Below are 18,196 nucleotides of genomic sequence, written 5' to 3'. Positions count from 1 at the left end.
TCTCTAATCCTCTTTTATCTATTTTTTTTCCACCTGTCACCAATATTCCACTATTTTAAGAACTACTTTAATCTTTCTCTTCGTTGCTTCTAAGGTATCCTTTTACTTATTAATTTGCAACACTTCCTCTCTCATTCTCACAAGAACCCTTTGCTGGTCTCAATCAAGGACAAAGGATAAAGACCTTAATCGATTGAATCAGGGAAAAGTAATCCGCGCTCATAAAGGACAATATCATGCAACTCGGATGTATTAAATATGACATTATTAACCAAAAACAAGTATAAGCAATGAGTTAGAAAAGGATCCTCTCACAATGTTCACAACATTATCGACGTGGCCATAGCAGCAAGCAGCGCTTGTTGTAGTTATTAATTGCAACTCCAATGAGTACGGTCTACGGGGATTGCTTATATTAATTAATTAATCGGTGCAGCAGCGATACATGAAGAACTTCTCCATTTGCTTGCCACAGTCAAAGCAAACGACCCTCTCATGGATGCTTCGAATTCCAGCAGTCCCTGGAAGTATCAGACGGTTGCAGTGATGTTCGGTGCGAAGACCTCGGATGTGATCATTCAACGCAGGAATAAAACCTTTTTCTGCCGCAAGCGCTTCCCATACAGGATATTGGTCAAGGCTTTTCAAAACAATCTCCGCCTTAGCCCTGGCCAGTTCATCTGAGCCCCTACTTATCACGGCCCATCCTTGCTCACTACCATCAAAGCTGAGCATGGTCATGATCTCTGGCAAAATGTGGTCATTTTCTACGGTCACGCCATGCTGAACTCTTGAGTGCCACATGCTCTCCAACCGCACCCAGAAGAATCGTATTAGCGAGATGTCTGACAATACACGGCTAAGATTCTCTCTCTGAATGGTGGTCATGTTCCGCCTAACTTTTTCTGTAGGATTGCTTTTTCCCACATAGAGCATCTCTAATTTGATATTGGCAGTTTGCGCAACAGCTTTTGCTGTTGTTGTGAATTTCCGAATCCAATCCATGTCTTCTCCACCATACAAGCAAATGAATTTCCCTTCTGTTAACTGCAATAGCAAAAGTGGCTTAAACATACGTTACATAAATGATTGGTAGATGCTCTTTAGTATGAAGCAATTCTGATTAAGTTAAAACAAGCATTTCTTATATATTTAAAATGTTTTGGTAATATAAGTACTTATGATTAAGACTGCACATACCCAATTGATTATGGAGGGGTCAATAGAATCTGCCAAGAGTTCAATTCGCCATGTCTCTTCCTTCCAAAGAGCTTCTTCCCTGATCTTAGTGAAAGGGAATGCCAAATTGCCCCAAATAAACATCATGTGAATCGCGTTAGAATTCACAACTCTTCCCTGGGGGTCCAACACCACTACCAAAGGCTTCTTGCTGAAATCCCAGACCTCTTTGATGCACCTAATCACCGCTGGCTGAATCATGGAAGGGTGACTAACCGAGTACCATGGCATCATTGCTTTTAGAGACTCGAATTGCTCTCTCTTTGTGTCATCAAAGGGAACGGACCTGTCTACGACTGGGATCCAAATCACCTCGTACTGACTCTCTACCCTCGTTGGGTGCGCTTGTGACTCGTTATACATTTGTTCCAAAATAAGAATTTCGTCATGCGGAATCTCTAGGTCTGAAATGAATAGTAGCACAGTCCTCCGCCTCAACAAGTCAATGCTAACCTGTATATGTCTTACAAGTACTGGATCAAAACCAAATCGTTCAAAACAATTCTCATAGCCTTTGATATATTAATTGTAGTTAAATCTTGATTTTGTTTCTTGATAACAAAAGTATTTATCCTTCAGTTTGGCCGTAAGGTGCTTAAAGTGCTCTATATTAAGCCATCTTGAAAAAATGGACTAGGTAGTTCAGAGAAAGAAAAAGGAAGTATAAATGCAGACCTTTTGCTTGGTAGTTCCATCCCAAAGTGGCAGCTGGTCATCCTTAGCGTAAATCAAAGCCTTAAGAATCTTCATATTATCGATATGGATTGCATCAAAGAGGCGCAACAGCGTTTGATATGCTTCAATATCCTTTGTCTCATCTGCATCAACCAAGTTTATTGTCGTTCATAATGATGCTGACATTACATTTTATCACTACCTTCCTATATCATGATCCATGTAATTTTATGTGAAATCTTTCAAGTGAAGCGACACGACTTACTTATGCGTTGACGACAACGTTTCAGTTTCTCCATAAGATCGCTGCATATACTGTCGATATTGTGCGCCAAGCTTGACAGCTCCCAAGCATCTGTAGTAGATGATACGAACCTGAAGGAAAAAACCCAGAGATATGATATTATCATTAGATAAAAAAATTCTCTCCTCCTTCACTCCTAGTTTTAAAAGAGCAATTTATAGCAACATCATCGGGAGATAGCTTCTAATTGTACAAGAAGTTGAAGCTATTTGTTGTTGCCGCATAAAATTGGAAAAGAAACAGGGAAACTCAGATGGCAAGAGAAAAAGCAGGGCCGGGACTTTCTCAGTCAAGGATAACGACATACTCGTGGCCCATGCCAATGAGGCCTATAATTTGTGATGCGCAAACCACAGTACTTCGGATAGTCCAATAAACAGCTGAAGGGATATCAGAATTGGCGGATGACAGTTCTGGGTCTTCAGGGCTAATGTACTGAGATGGAAGCTCCTTGAATTCGATAACGCACTTGGCCACACAATGCATCGCGTTGGTGAGGTTGGCAAGCGTGTCAAATTTTGTTTTCAAAAGGTCAGCTCGTGCAAGAACTTCTGGCAATTGTTTGAGGAGTGCAACCCCTTTGGCAAGTGGATTGGTAGTGTAAAGCTGGACAATCAGCAAGAATTCACCATAGCTCATGGCAAATGCTGCCAAGGCTAGTACAACTTTTGCATCCCATGAGTAGCTTCTAACTACGTGAGCCACTGCTAGAGTTGTTGCATGTGCATCTTCACCAATTGACAACCGGTAGGCTATCTGTCATTATTTTACAATGTAAAAATTAATTACTATATAGTTTTACAGAATAAGAAGGCATTTGTTATTCGATAGATAATCACATAAAACCGCTTTCTAATGTAGAATTAGTCGTATAGTAATAATAATAATCTAACCTCGCAGGAAATTCTGTTTATGATGGCTGATAAATAGTCGATCAACTCATCAGCGCTTGAATGGAGAGCTCTTTCATCCGATGCATCCACTTGCATGTGTGCTTCCTGTGCAAATGTTATCACTCCCACCACGTCATAAATATCATTATCATTATTTTATATAATCTACAAATTCTTATTTGATAAATCATATAATTTATCCAATCTCTATTCATAATAATTTAATTTTTATTATGGTAATCATTAAAATAATTTTAAAAAAAGGACATATAATATTTATGTAATTGCTAGAAATTATATGTTATTAAATAATCAATCAAAAGTTAATAATAAATTAAAAAAACAAGGACCTGATTGGGAATCACAATTTCACTAACAAAAAAATCAATTATGATATAACGATAAACAAAAAAGTTACTATATGTCCTAATTTTTCTTCCTAATCAACTAAGATTAATTCATATATACACTTTATAAACGTCAACTTTTAATTTAATAAATATGAATAAAATTTTCGCTAACATTAGTGATTAAACTAAAGTTTATTGCAAAATGATATTTTCACAAATTATTCAATAGCTAATTAATTAAAATTTAATTTAAGTGGGTTTTAGAAATTATATGGCACAATTTTTATGAATGATGATAGCAAATTACAAAAATTTTAACGTGATAATTTAAGATTTTACTAAGGTAGTCCATTAAAAAACAAATTAATTCTTTTTTCTATAATTTTAATTTGTTAGTCAATCAAATGCCAATTACAGAACACATATCTCACTTAAAAAAAAAACACATATCTCACTTAGTAGCTAATTGAATTTAACAACATTTATAAGTAATTTGGGTTGGTTTGGGTTTGAAAATTATGACTTATAATTTTTTTTCATTATTGATTATGAAATTAGATGTCTTTTTGTAATTATTATAAGTAATTAATTTTTACTCTATTATTATTTATAATTAATTGAATCTTTAATTTGTTAATAAGTATTTTATTTAATTATTGATTAATAGATATTTTTTTAATTTTTACTCTAAAAATATTTATTTTCAAAATTCAATTATTTTTTTATTTTACTTTTTTGATCTGAATACTTATTAATTAGTTTTAATTGATAATAGTATATTGTTTTCTATAAAAGAAATTTTATTTTAGATATAAAATTATCAATTTTATCATTTTCATGAAAATACATTTTTTTTAACTTACATTTTATGTCATTTTACTTTAAATGTTAATTAGCTACGAATAAATGAAATCATGATTCACAAACTTAGATTTTCTTATTTTAATTATGACATTCACATATAAAATCATCCATTATAACCAAGAAGTTAAATTATGCAATTTGTCTCTATACTCTGACAAAGCGGTGGATTTAATCCCTATACAATAATTTGTAAAAATTAAATTTTTATACTTATTAAAAGTGACAATGTCAATCTCATTGTTAATAGTATTAAAAATTTTTTTATTATTTATGCTGATATGGTATTTTATTGCTAATGTGGCATTGCATATGATGATATGTTAATGATGACATAATATTTTTTTTATCTATTTCACAACACTCCTAATTTAAATTATGAAGCACAAAAATTCAATTCTTCTATCTCACAACAATCTTTTTCTAAATTGTGAAAAACATATTTAAAACCATTAAGTCACACTAGATAATTATATATCCAACTTATAAAATTTATGTTAGTATTTGGTCACGTCAATTATTACTTCATTCATAAAATACCACATCATCATTGTCATGTTATCAAATTTAATGTCACATTAACAGAATCAAACGCTATAAGAGTATAGATAATAGAAAATTTTTAATAGATTGGATTGAAATATCAATTTTAGAAAATTTAGAAATCTAATTTTGATAATTTATTGTAAGGACTAAACTCATCATTTTAATAGACTATAGACAATAATTGCATAGTTTAAGCTAACCAAAACCCAAGAGAAATAAGCATTTAAGGGGAAAGCTTTTACCTGAACTGTTCCTCGTACCGGAGGGGCTGCTCGGCGAAAGATGTCTTCGACAATGTCAAGAACAGGTTTCATACTAGTATGAATACCAGCAGGATCATGGATGGCCTCGATTTGCTTCCCAATGGCTTTGCCGCCCGAGGCTGATGAGAACATGTGTGGGTCGCTTCTACCATGGGACATTGCTGACAATTCCATTATTTCAGAGGTGGATTTTCTGGTGTGAGTCAAGAAAGGAAATATCCAAGGTTTTGTTGGATTTGTTTGGCATCATTCATAGGCCTTATATAGTTCATTTTGAGATGGAATTCGCTACCTTGCTTCCAAAGAAGTTTAAGCTATGAAGTGCTGACAGAGGATTAGAACTTTGAATAAAGGCCTGGCAATAGCTTGTCTGATCTCAGCAGTATAAAGGCTTGTCCCATTAGATTATATTAACAGGATAAAGAATAGTCCTGACTCCTGAGATTCCTACACTAGGAATTTTGGCGACTTTCACCTTCTGAAATGCATGTTCTTTGTTGAATGTTAATGCAAAAAAACTGTCTTGGTTTAATTACTTTATATGTATTCTCTGATTATTTTAGAATTGTTTGTAATGTCGAGTGATTCCCTTCCTGAGTTTTTGATTTTTCAATTTCCTTCTAAACAGGATTGTTATTGGAAGTTTGGAACTCTGTGGTAGGATCGCAAGTTTAGCAGAAGATGGAGATCCAGGAAAATTTACGCTTGAAAAGTGTCTCCAAATGAGTACGAACAAAAAGCAGTAGAATCTAATATTATTTGCTAACAAATAGAATCCAGCCAACGTGATTAGCTGGTCTAGCTTTCCTTGCGTCTTTGAGGCAAAAAGCTGAGATGCGTAGTGTTCATCACATATTCCACCTAGGCTTTAGTCATGTAGCTGGCTTCGTTGCTTATTAGTAGTGTTGTAATCTCAATTAATTAAGAAATGAGACCTAGAAGTGAAGGGTTTATCCAACAATTGCATTTCTTACTCTGTTTGAGCTTGTTTCTTTGCTTGTTACGCCGTTATTCTTTCAACTTCTGTTTTCTATTCAAGGTCCTGTTTCATCTGGTCAGCAGCAGCCCTGACTCAGGCGTTTGGCTGATGGAACCATTTCATTCATCTAAGAATATTAAGCTTTCAATTAAATTCTAGGGGCTTGAAGATGGAGACTTCCAAAGCTTCGAGGAGCTGCAGAATGTTGATTGCCAGGATCTAATAACGACCTTTTATTTTCTGGCAAGTAATAAGGCACCTGTGTACAGCACAGAAAAGTAAAAGAGCCTTTCAGCTTGTTCACAATAAGACGCCTGCTATAACAAAGAAGTCAATAAGGAAGAGAAAAGGAAATGGGCATCTAAGTTCACGCTGGCTTCAAGCCTTCAAGAGTTAAAATGCGTACTCTTTAGGGAATTTAATAGACTTGAGTCAGGCCACTAGGTGATGCAGGGCAAGGGTTCAGTTATTAGAATATCTGGAAGAATAAATATATTGTTTTCAATAGCACAAGATCCTAAAGGAAAGCTTGAGCAGATGAATAATTATTCTATCAATATACATTGTTCAACAAATTCCTTTGAAATACTAGCAGTCTGTCTTGTCTACTAATAGAAAATTCTAACAGTTAGTAGAATATCAATTTCTTTGTTCCAAAGTTTGTGTTCAGTTTACAGAATGACAAATTTTTAATGCTTCTGAAATGTAGATGGCATGCCATTCCTACATTGTTCTAATGGATGCATTTTTAGACTAGGGAGGGCTTGTTTTTCACATCTTCAGGAAGGGCCTTCCGGCTTCCACCTCTGTTGTCAAGTTAACTTGAATCCCAGATTATAGTCATTTAAAAGAGGAAGAAAATGGTCAGCAACTCCTCTTTTTTCCCTTTTCTTCCTCCAAATAAGATTTGAAATACTAACTTCTTTTTTACTAAAAAATAATTATAGCGTGCGCTGATTAAATCAAAACTATTATCATCAGTCCCTTCAACAGATGCTATTTCAGTCAGAAAATCTCTGTTGAGATTTCCTATTTAATTAGTTACAATTATTCATAGATAGTAAACTTCTTCATAAGCCGCTTACATTTCTGGCATACTATGCTTCCTTCAATCAACCCTTCAGAATAGGGAATAACTTGTGTGTGATTGCAAGGCCCACCAAGGAGAGGTGGTTCAAGGACAGTTCTAAGAGCACCTATGAATTCCAACTGTGCCACACTTTCTCCCCACTGTCGAAACAGATTTAAGCATTTAATGATTTCAGCACCTTGAACCCTTACCATATCTGCTGATGATCCATTTCCAAATACTGCCCAGCCATTGTCATCATTGTTATACAGCAAGGGTAACACCTCTGCTAGAATATGATCAGTACTGGCAGTATGTCCTAGTCGGAATTTTGATCTTCTCATACTCTCCAACCGAAGCCAAAAGAGCTGTACCTTCGTGAAAGAGAGTAAGGTGCTGTGTATTTCTATATTGATAGTGGTTAAAAGGTCTTTTACATGTTCATTCGGGTTATTCATACCAACATATATCATCTCAAGCAGCACACCTGCATCCTTTATGTCTTTCGTTTTAGCACTAAATTCTCTGATCCATTCTAAGTTTTCACTTCCATAAATGCAAATATTTCTCCCTTCTTCAACCTGACATAAATTCAAAGTAATGAGTAGAATATAAAAGATCCAGCTTTGGCTAGGAAGAAGAAAAAAGGTTTTATTTTAATACGCATTAAGAGATGTGTTGTTGGTTCTCAGTATCTTACCCATTGAGTAAGGATGGGGTGAATTTCATTAGTGATAAGTTGCATTGTCCAGTGCTCCCCTTTCCAAAGCTCATTTTCTCTTGAAAGTGAAAAGGGGTATGCCTCAGAACCCCATATGAATACCATATCAAGCGCATTCAAGTTTGTTGTCATCCCTTCTGAATCCAAAACTACCATAATGGCTTCATCCCCATAGTTCCATTCTTGTTTCATAAAGTTTATTACTGCAGAGTTTAGAGACCATGGTTGTCGAACTGAGTAACATGGTATGGAGTTTGATAGAAAATTGAACCATTTCTCCTCGGTATCAGTCCATGTTTCAGAACATGAAATGGGAACCCATATCATTTCATAACTTCCTTCTACCTTTTTGTGAGGATGATCGTATGTTTGGTGAACTAGAAAAAACAACTGCTCTAATGGTAGGAGATCTGGCTTAGAAACCAAAAGTAGGACAACCTTGCTTTTCAATTCAGAGACACCTAACTGTAGATGAATCCAAGAGTTACTAAATAAGATGAACAGAGTTTTTAATCATAAAATGCCAAATGATGTAATCATTTTAGATTGATTTCTCCTTCACTATATCAGATGCATGAAAATTATACAGAGAAGCCAGTTGCTATATCTAAGTTCTAATGCTATAGTTGTTCAACTAGCAAAACTTGTGGTGACTTTAATCAGAGTGTAAAGAGGGAAATAACAATCTTTTTCTTTCAAATAGATACAAATAATTAATTTAATGAGCAAAAAGTAAATCAAATTAAAATGTAAGAAGGAGAACTTTCACCTTTACTTGTGTAGGACAATCCTTAAGTGGCAGGTCATCCTTTAGAGCAAATAACATCTGAAGCACCTCTTGGTTGTCGATGTGGGACTCCTCGAAAAGGTTCAGTAGCTTCTGGTGCAGCTTTGCTTCTGTAAACAATATAAATGAATATATCAGAATTACTATTGTACAAAATGTACTTGTGTAGTCAGTGAAAGGCTTCTAAATCATTCTAAACAATCCAGACAGTGACCTGTTTGTTGACGAAAAGCATCCACCAGCGGCCTAAGGTGACTGTATATGCTGCTCAACCTGTAGTCCAGACTTAAAAGCTCCCATGCCGCAATTATTATATTGGAATACCTGTAGAAGTAACTGAAGTCAGTAGAGTTATTCAACTTGAAGTGTGGCCTCAACATTTGAAAAAAAAAAATTTGGAACAGAAAATGGGAAAATCAGCATTTTCTAAGATTTATGACAGGTCAGAACATGCACTTGCTCAGGTTTCATGGCCTTCAGGTTTGTGATTTGAGAAGAGCACGCCAAGGTGCTTCGAATGATCCAGTAAGCGGTAACATAGATCTCTGACTTCATAGCAGCTAGGTTCTCAATATATGGTCCTACAAGTACTGCTGGCAAACCTTCAAACTCGATGATGCACTTTGTCAAATCCACCATTGTCTTGACAAGCAATCTTAAGGCCTTCACTTGAGGCTTCAAGATGCTTATGCTACTCGGAAGTTGTTTAAAATCTGCAAGTGATACTGCCAAGGAGATATGAGGGCGTAGCTGCATTATGAGGCAAAATTCACCATAGCTTGTTGCAAAACCTGCAAGTGCTAACGCCACCTTCGCAGCCCATCCATAATTTCCCAGCAAATCAAACAAGGCCATTGTTCTTGTATGAAGATCTCCTTTACCAGGGCACTTGCAAAGCATCTGCAATCACAATAAAAAAAAAATAAGACATTTGTAAATGCAAGGGGGCTAGAGACAGAGAGATCAGAATTACCTCGTGCGCAATTTTGTAGATGGTGTGCACTAGTGGTTCTTGTGATCCAATTAGTTCAATGTTGCTAATGTGACTCTTTAAATTTGCATCAGCAGGTTTGTCAGAAACCTGTGTCAGAAATACAGCATCAAGGTTATTAGCATACTTGAATTCCTTATACCAAAAAACAATAACAAATGCAATGAAGTTTCAGAAATTCAGTCTACAATATAAAACATCTATAAACTATTAAATCAATCTAAAATTGTTTCCTATTTCCAGTGATTAACTAGAATCATTATTTTTTTCTTATATGATGCAAGTTTTGACAGACAGCAATGTCTAAAGGACTTGCTATTAGTCTCATTATACCATTTGAAACAAAAGGGCTCAGACCACAGATAAGATGTTAATTCTTGAAGTTTCACATGTTGCAAAGCATTTCCAGTTTATTTCAGGGTTGACAGAGTTAGCAAAATGAAGAATAGGAACAAAATTCTATGTCTTGAAACTTCCTTGCCTGGATCTCAGAAAATTGATACATTAGTGAGTCAAACTATAAGCATTCAAGCCAGCCTTCTGAGCAAACATCTAAAATTTGTAGTAACAATGTAACAAAGCAGGAAATTAGTAGTACTTCTGATGTAGTAGCATAAAACATGATGTTCTCCACTGCACAAAGAAGCATCTCAGAATCAAGGTGACGACCATCTGGATCATGGCTAAGTAGGAGCTTCTTTATCAAGATTTCATCATCCAAAAAGGATTTGGAACGTTGCCAGAAGCCACCACTATCAAATGAGGTCATGGCTTAAGTGATGGTGAATCAAAGGCAAAAGGATACATCAGTTCAGTTGGGATGCTATATAAGCTCGTTAATTTAGTTTGTGTGAAAAGCACTATGGGATAATCATACTTTGCTTGCACCAGTTGCAGTTCTATATATAATCAAGGTCTTTCTCGTAGTTTACGAGTCCCGCTGCATGCCTTTAACAAAAAGGAATCCCGATAGGACTGCGATCTTGTTTCCTCCTTTAAACTGTTGAAATAACTAAAGAAGAGGTTCTTACTTGAAGAATTCTAGATGTGGACCCGAATCAAATTCAAAGCTGATTCAAAAGCACTTTCTTTTCCTGTCCTGGTTTCTGAAGAGACAAGTCATGTTAACTGTAGCTACAAATGCCAAGCGCTACATATATTTGGAAACCCCTTATCTGCTTTCGATGCGACCATTGTTGAATAATGAGAATGAAACCAAGTAGTTTTTTTTCTTGCCGACGAAACTTTTTCATTCTTCGTTATTTGTACTACACATTACGAGACAGGTAAAAACAAAGATATTTCGGTATCAGGTTTTGAATCGGTCAATGGCTAAGGATTCAATCGTAAAGAGAACCTTGCAAACTATTAATTAATGTCTCTGGAGAGTTCATTTCCACAAAGAATTATAAAGAGAAAGAGATCTACTTTAAACGTTCTTAACAGCTTGTCACTCTGATAGAGCAAAGAAGAAAAAGGCTGCAGGACAGAAAGAACTGGGCTATCGTGACGTTGCTTTCTCGAAATTCTCTTGGTCGTTGAACTTGATGCTTTAAATTAATTAAAGGAGGTGGTGGTTCAAGCTTCTTGTCACGGAAACGAAAACTAAATACTAAGCAGATCATTACTTTTAACTTTGATGAACGGAGGGGACCAAAAATATTCTCTTGAAATTATGGAAGCCTTGCTTTTCCTCTTTTTGGTACTAAGCAGAGGTGTTTTTTGCCAGATTGAGATTTATTTTCGTGTACGGTGCATTAAGATTCTTGTGTGTGAAGAGATCATGAGAAGAATAAAGGGTTCCTCTTGCTTTTTGGAAATTACTGTTGAAATCGATTTGGGAATACATATTTGGTATTGGTATAGTACCCGAATCGACTTAATTAATGATCTAGACAAAAACCCAACTTGCACATGAAAGGTCCCTGGATTCCATAGCAAGTGCATGCATCGTCTTGTTTAAAAGGTCCTCGGAATCCATCTTCCTCCTATGAAAGAAATTGATGAAAGCCCAACTTGGTAGCAAATATTAATACTACCTATTATGAGGAAGTCTAAAGCTAATTTTGTGCTCCTTCACTTTAGATTAGCTCAAAGAAGAAAATGTTTCTGTTCTCTTGATTGTTTCGTATGAAAAGTGAAAGCTACAGGAATACAAATTTTGGCCAATCTCATTAGCCAAACTGCCATTGCAGTTGAAATGAACTAATAAGTGGGTGGGACAACAGTGAGTGAATTAACGACTTGTTAAACTTAAAATGGTTCTACTTAACAACCGCTTCATTTTCTTTCTCTTCCTTAATCTGGGGTATATTCCTTGCAGGGGATTTCTTCAAATTGTCTTCAACTTTGCAGTGGCCTCTGCAATTATACTTTCGCAGGGGAAAGTATCAGTTCTTGAATAATTAACCGTCCAACATTGTATTTGATAGGATATATGAAATGGAAAGAAAGTAGTAAAATGGACTTTTTTTCCTCTAATCATGGATTGCATGATAAGAAAAAACTCTTTCATGTACTTTACATACTTTATATATATAAAACTCTTTTATTTCCCCTACTTCTATAACTCTTTTACTTTAAGAAAGTAAGTTTATAATATTATATATTAATTTGTATGCTTTTTTATTAATTAGTTTAAAATAAGAGACTACTAAAAATTAATGCATTAATTTAGAGGGCCATAGCAAAGAAGAATAAATTTAATCTTTAATTAAATTATAAATTATGGTTTACTATGAATATTTAAGTGTAAACTTCACCTAAATTTCTTATGGTTTCAACTTTTCTCACATGACATTTTGTGATTTTATTTTTTCAATTAGTATCTTAGTGGATAATTTATGTTCCCATGAAGAGACTAGGTCGTCAATTTTGACTAATGAAATTACAAAAATACTCTAAGTGTGATCAAATAAATTAACTTTGAATTGAGAGTCTTTTATATAATTTTACAATCTAACCTCTTGTGAGAATAGAATTTTATCCACGTTCTGCTAATTAGGAAAAAAAATCCACAAAGTACTAATTGAGAAAATAAATTACGCGATATCATGTGGAAAAAAAAATTGAAATAATAAGTAAAATTTATTTAATACTTAATTATATTGTCAACGGTCAAACTAATTTATAAAACATTCAAACAATAGAATTTTTAGTTATTTATAAAGAGGATGAACGTAATAGATAAAAAAATACATAAGCTAAATGAAACTAGGAGATAGGGATGTACCAACATAAATATGTAGATTGAATATAGGGAGATACATTGGATGTTATGAAATATAATGGATATTCACATATATTCAAAACACTCCCTTTTGAATGTCTATTGTATTGTCTCATTAAAAACCTTAAGCCGAAAAAATCTAGTGGGATAAAAACCGATGGGACAAAAGAGTACAGTGCATAATCCATAATTGCTCCCCCTCAATTAAGCCATATTGCCACTTCTAGACCCTTAAGTTGGAAAAATCTAATGGGACAAAAATCGATTAGAAGAAAAAAATAGTACAATGCATAGTTTATAGTTGATCCCCCTCAATTGAGCCATATCGTCACTTCTAAGGTTTATCATTTCTAAAGCATTTGATACTTTGCCACTTCAAAGGCAAATCAATCTTGCATCTTGTTAACTCGCCACATTCCAATGTCATATACTAATTTCTCAAATGTTGATGTTGGTAATGATTTGGTAAAAAGATCTACAAGATTATTGGTGGAGGAAGGTCTTAATTATGTACCAATCAATGAACCAAATGCCTAAATGTAAAGTCAACTTTGCTATCAAGAATGTCACCAACCTAATTTATGTATCCAAAATTTAAAAAAAATAACTAATTCACAAGAGAAGAATTTTTATTAAAATTCAAATTTTACAATTAAACTATTATGAAAATTGAAAAAAAATTATAGCATGTGAAAATTAGAATCAATACGTACTTTAGATAATAATGAATTAATTTGGCTTTGTTACTTTATTTGCTTTCACATATTCTTCCATACCAATTAAAATGGTATAGAAATTTCTCAAACTAAAACAATTTATTTTACTTAGCTGAAGCCTCAATGTTAAGAAACAAATGCACATTAGTTTCAAATTGTTGCTTAATATAGATCTCACTGACGATCTGAGCTATCTTTTGTCTGTCAATTAAATTTTTCATTACCTCTAATTGTTTTTTCATGCATCTATGCCGCTTTCCAAGTGCTAATTAAATTCTGATTACTTCTCACTCCTTTTTCATGCATATAAATCATCTTTCACGTCCTAATTAAATTTCTCATTTACTTCTTTTTTTTTTTGAAAAGCTAATTTCTCATTTACTTCTAATTGTTTTTTCATGCATCTAAGCCGCCTTCCATGCGCTAATTAAATTTCTCATTTACTTCTAATTGTTTTCTCATGCATCTAAGCCGCCTTCCATGTGCTAATTAAATTTCTCATTTACTTCATTGCTTTTCCATGCCTATAGTTTCGCAAATTGTTTTTTCCACATGTACATACTTGTGCACATAGATTTTTTTTTTTTCACAAATATCAAAGTTGAAATTACTTCAATAAAGATTAAACTTTTTCAATAATAAGATGAGATAAGATAAGATTGTTAGTTTGAAAAATTTTTAGAGATATTTTTGTAGTCAATCACTTTTAACATTTTTAGAATTGACACTCTTATACGCTACAATAAAAGTTTAGTGAGACATTTGAATTTTACGTCGTCTTCAAAATATATAGTAATAAATTATTATAAACTTGTTATTTGAAACTTTATAAAATAACTCAAATTAAAATACATTCAAAATAAATTATTATACAAAAATATTGTATAAAAAAGAATTCTTTTTCACATTTATTGTTTTGTTTAGTAAAATTAAAATCAATGAAATATTACAATAAACAGAGGTGTCAATGAATTAGGTACACGCTAAGTTTGGTTTGGGCTTATTAGACTTTCTTTTTAATAACCAAGTTTGGACTTAGCTCGACTTGCTATTTAGTTATTATTTATTCTTAAAATAATATTTTTTATATTTTAAAATTAAATCAAATATATTATTTATTAATATAATAATTTAATCAAGTGGATCTAAACTAGCTAATGCCTAAAATTTTATGCCTCATGCTCCAAAATTAGATTGAGTCGATCACGAACCTAGGCAGATAACTTAGATCTTGGACACCTCTTGTAATGAACTCAATTTATTATAAAGTTATATATTTTTCTTGATATATATATAGAGACAAAAATTTCTTTGTCAGTTAATATTAATTATTATACTATTTAACCTAAAAGGGATAAATTTAATCTTTTATAATAGACTACTAATTTTGAAGGTTACAACGGAAAAATGAGCAAAAAAAATTATTGTTATACCAATCTCTTTTTAAAAATTAAAAAATAAAAGATTTATATTTGATGAACTCTATAGAAAATATACACTGTCAAGGTATAAAATGGTGCCACCTCATTAAGAAATAAATTTAAAATTTTAAAGGATTTAAAAATAAATATTACTATTTAAAAAAAAAAACAATTTTCTCCTTCTCTAACTCCCTCTCACCCAATCTCCTCCTTTTTTTCCTCTTGTTCTTCTTCTCCTATTCTTCCTCCCTTAACAATAATAAGTCCAAAACCTTAAATTTTTAATTTTGATTCTTGAAGATAATATTTATTTTACTATTCTTCTTAGTTTAATTCTTAATATTTATTTCAGTCTTCTTTTTAAAATTTACTTCCAAAAAATGAAAATAGATTTAATCTTTTTCTCTCTATTTGTCCAGTAATGGCTTGCCTAGAAGTATGTTGACTGAAATAGATAAATATAAGTACTTTTTGGGAAGATACAAAATCAATAAGCCATACAAAAATTTTCATATGAGTTTTCATGTTTGAACCCAAGCAAGAAATAGATCAATATGTACATATGAATCCTAACCAATTTGGATATGCTGATGCCACGATTGGTTGCTATGGCATGGGAATACTTGAGGTATCATACCTATGCAACCAATTCCTTTGATAGTTTGAGTCTTTGTCTCTCCTGTTTGTAATGTTTCAAAAGGGTTTGGACATTAGCACAACTCCAACCCAAATTGATATTTTTTTCATTTTTTTTTTATAAGCTAATATTGTTTCAATTAGGTTGAGCCCAATATTATTGCAGCAAAAAAAAATCAGCAGTGTTAAAAAAAAGAATTTAGGGTTTTGGATCTATTGTTGTTGAGGGAATGAGAAATCAAGATTGAGTAAAAGAGAGTTGAGAGAGATAATAAAAATTGTTTTTCTTTTTTTAATTTTTAAAGAAAATTTGTAATATTTATTTTTAAATCTCTCAAAATTATAAATTTATTTTTTTTAATAAAATGACTTCATTTGATACTTTGAAAATGTACACACCGTCAATACATCAAATATAAACCAAAAAATAAAACCCCTATATTTCTTTTTAGCCAAGCTTCATCACTGAAGCTTAAAACTTTTATGCCAAATTTTTTGTGTATAGAAGATTTTTGTGTTCAACAAGACACAAAATGCGATAAGGATGTTGGTAAAGAACCAATTGACACTAAGCCTTTAATGGTCATGCATTTATGATCAACAACTTTCTCATGACCACTTCTTCAACAAAGGCATGGAGTAGGATGTTCTCGCTTTTTATCACTTAAAGTTTGAAAGCTTTTAGCAAGATGGTCTTAGTTTGTTTCGTACAAGGACGTCTTGGCCTTTGAGAAAGATACATATGCAAGCCCGATCACTACTTTCAAAACCTACGGACATATTTAAGTGATTAGGTATGGCCAATCTGTGTGCAGGTTTGAAAATTCAGTTGGGGGAAAATGGAGAGAATAAGGAAAGGAGAATGGAGATGGTTGGACAGCTTGCATTCAATGTTTGCAAAAAATTTGAGTAAGCGATTAACATGGTTGGCAATTAAAGGACCCTTTGAAAAGTATGGACGGTTCGTTGATTTCTTCATTTTGAGAAAGTGCACACAAAATAGAAGGAGAGAGGCTAACTTTGCCTTCACTTGATATGGAGAAAGTATGAAATGGAAAAGCCCATAAAATGGGAAAACCATCAATCGCTTGATGGTAGGAGAATTTTTGTGAGAATGGTAGAACTAGTGAGAAAGATGGAAAATACTGCAAGAAGCGATAAGGCTCTGGAATAGAGAGTTAAAAAGGAATCTAAGAAGGTCAAAGCTTATGGTCATTCATATAAAGTGGTGATCTTAGGAGATACGACTAAGAACAATTAGTGGAAGAAGAAACCAGACTAGGGTAAATAAAAGTTAGTCTCGATTAAAACTTCCATTCTAGATGAGAAGATGACATAGGTCAAGTGTTATGCCGTAGGTAGACTTAAAAGGTTGATCCAATGCTCGATCATTTAAAGAAGTTGGCAAATGAAGGTATTGAGGTTTAGGTAAGGGTCCTTAATGGTTTAAATGTTTTTGTTATCTTTGATGAACAAGAATTCAACATCTTCTTGTTCAAACCTTCAAGCTATTTATCGGCATTACAAAAATCAAGTAAGCTAACCTCAACCCCACCTTTTCAACATCCCTCCATAACTTGACAAAATATAAAATATCCTCTTTTGAGTCCTTCTTCTGATACTTGCTTATCTGTCATTAGATAAAGTGTTGCTGAAATCTAAACAAACCCTCTTTCCTCCCTAAATACCCACTCCACAACCTTTTTCATCCCCTCTACATATCTCTCATTACTGCACTATCATCTCAATATACTTGACGACTCAAGGTTTTTTATCCGTTAACTTTGCTACCCACTTTCTATCCATTGCCTCCAACTTGGCAATTTTCTAAAACATTTCTTCTTTCTCTTCCTTAAAAATAAAATCCAATTTTCCACATAAATCCTAAATTTCCTTAGCTTCCCTTCTAATTGTTGAGTTTTTCCTCTTAATATCAACCTTTGGTATTGACTCACCCCATTAAGCCTCGTGTTCACTTGCTTCAATTCCCAAGTCATCTTCAATTTTCTTTTTTAAGTTTTTCCTCATTCTATTTTTTGACCCAATTCTTGAAGCTCTCTCATTGTAAATCCCTTGATTTCTCTTTAATCTTCTTTTTTTTTTTTACTATTTTGACCTTTTTGACTATTTGGCAAGAAGCGCTTTATTTGACATTTACCTATAGAGCTTTTTCTTACCTTGACCCTTGACTATCCCACTGAACCATCGTTACCTCTATTATTAGTGTCAAAGTCTTTCGCTAGCTTTTAAATATCTCCTGTCGTCTCTCTTGTCTTACTACTCTTTGTCCAATCAAGATTACCCTTCTTTGATTATAATTTTTTTCCTTCCAAATTCCTCCCCGTTGCCTTTTCCTTATTCCAATCATTATCATTTCATTTCCATTTTTCATTATCCCCAAAACATTCTTCATTAATTTGTAACTTGTATTCTTCATCCAAAAAATTTCATCTTAATCTTTTTTTTTGCTTCATTACCCTTCTTAATTTCCTTGTTACTTTCTAATTGTGTCCTAT

The 18,196-nt window shown here is 33.3% G+C and overlaps 2 protein-coding genes across 3 annotated transcripts; both read right to left on the bottom strand.

The window, feature by feature from the left end:
• Nucleotides 210-5,512, bottom strand: LOC18609616 (protein SIEVE ELEMENT OCCLUSION B). The gene is made up of 7 exons (XM_007044815.2): nt 5,111-5,512; nt 3,112-3,216; nt 2,526-2,974; nt 2,180-2,289; nt 1,915-2,057; nt 1,201-1,692; nt 210-1,047 (listed from the first exon to the last, which is right to left on the bottom strand). Exons 1-7 carry the CDS (start codon nt 5,303-5,305, stop codon nt 424-426), a joined length of 2,118 nt encoding a protein of 705 aa, XP_007044877.2. The 5' UTR covers nt 5,306-5,512; the 3' UTR covers nt 210-423.
• Nucleotides 7,064-10,615, bottom strand: LOC18609615 (protein SIEVE ELEMENT OCCLUSION C). Of its 2 annotated transcripts, none has more exons than XM_018115933.1 (7): nt 10,277-10,615; nt 9,661-9,768; nt 9,142-9,587; nt 8,902-9,011; nt 8,670-8,797; nt 7,880-8,365; nt 7,064-7,760 (listed from the first exon to the last, which is right to left on the bottom strand). In XM_018115933.1, exons 1-7 carry the CDS (start codon nt 10,445-10,447, stop codon nt 7,158-7,160), a joined length of 2,052 nt encoding a protein of 683 aa, XP_017971422.1. In that variant the 5' UTR covers nt 10,448-10,615; the 3' UTR covers nt 7,064-7,157. The 2 variants fall into 2 exon arrangements, with proteins under 2 accessions (XP_017971422.1, XP_017971423.1); XM_018115934.1 differs by having other exon boundaries at nt 9,148-9,587.

This window comes from Theobroma cacao, chromosome 2 (genome assembly GCF_000208745.1).
Source record: "Theobroma cacao cultivar B97-61/B2 chromosome 2, Criollo_cocoa_genome_V2, whole genome shotgun sequence".
NCBI lineage: Eukaryota > Viridiplantae > Streptophyta > Magnoliopsida > Malvales > Malvaceae > Theobroma > Theobroma cacao.
This window is presented reverse-complemented; position numbering and strand designations above follow the sequence as displayed.

What these genes read in the sequence shown, in the direction of transcription:
- LOC18609616 (XM_007044815.2), bottom strand. Translation starts at nt 5,305, where the DNA reads ATGGAATTGTCAGCAATGTCCCATGGTAGAAGCGACCCACACATGTTC. An exon ending in CGGTACGAGGAACAGTTCAG is followed by an intron (nt 3,217 to 5,110) that starts GTAAAAGCTTTC and finishes ACATTTGCACAG; the next exon opens with GAAGCACACATGCAAGTGGA. An exon ending in ATGGAACTACCAAGCAAAAG is followed by an intron (nt 1,693 to 1,914) that starts GTCTGCATTTAT and finishes AGACATATACAG; the next exon opens with GTTAGCATTGACTTGTTGAG.
- LOC18609615 (XM_018115933.1), bottom strand. Translation starts at nt 10,447, where the DNA reads ATGACCTCATTTGATAGTGGTGGCTTCTGGCAACGTTCCAAATCCTTT. An exon ending in GCCATGAAACCTGAGCAAGT is followed by an intron (nt 9,012 to 9,141) that starts GCATGTTCTGAC and finishes TTACTTCTACAG; the next exon opens with GTATTCCAATATAATAATTG. An exon ending in ACCCCATCCTTACTCAATGG is followed by an intron (nt 7,761 to 7,879) that starts GTAAGATACTGA and finishes AATTTATGTCAG; the next exon opens with GTTGAAGAAGGGAGAAATAT.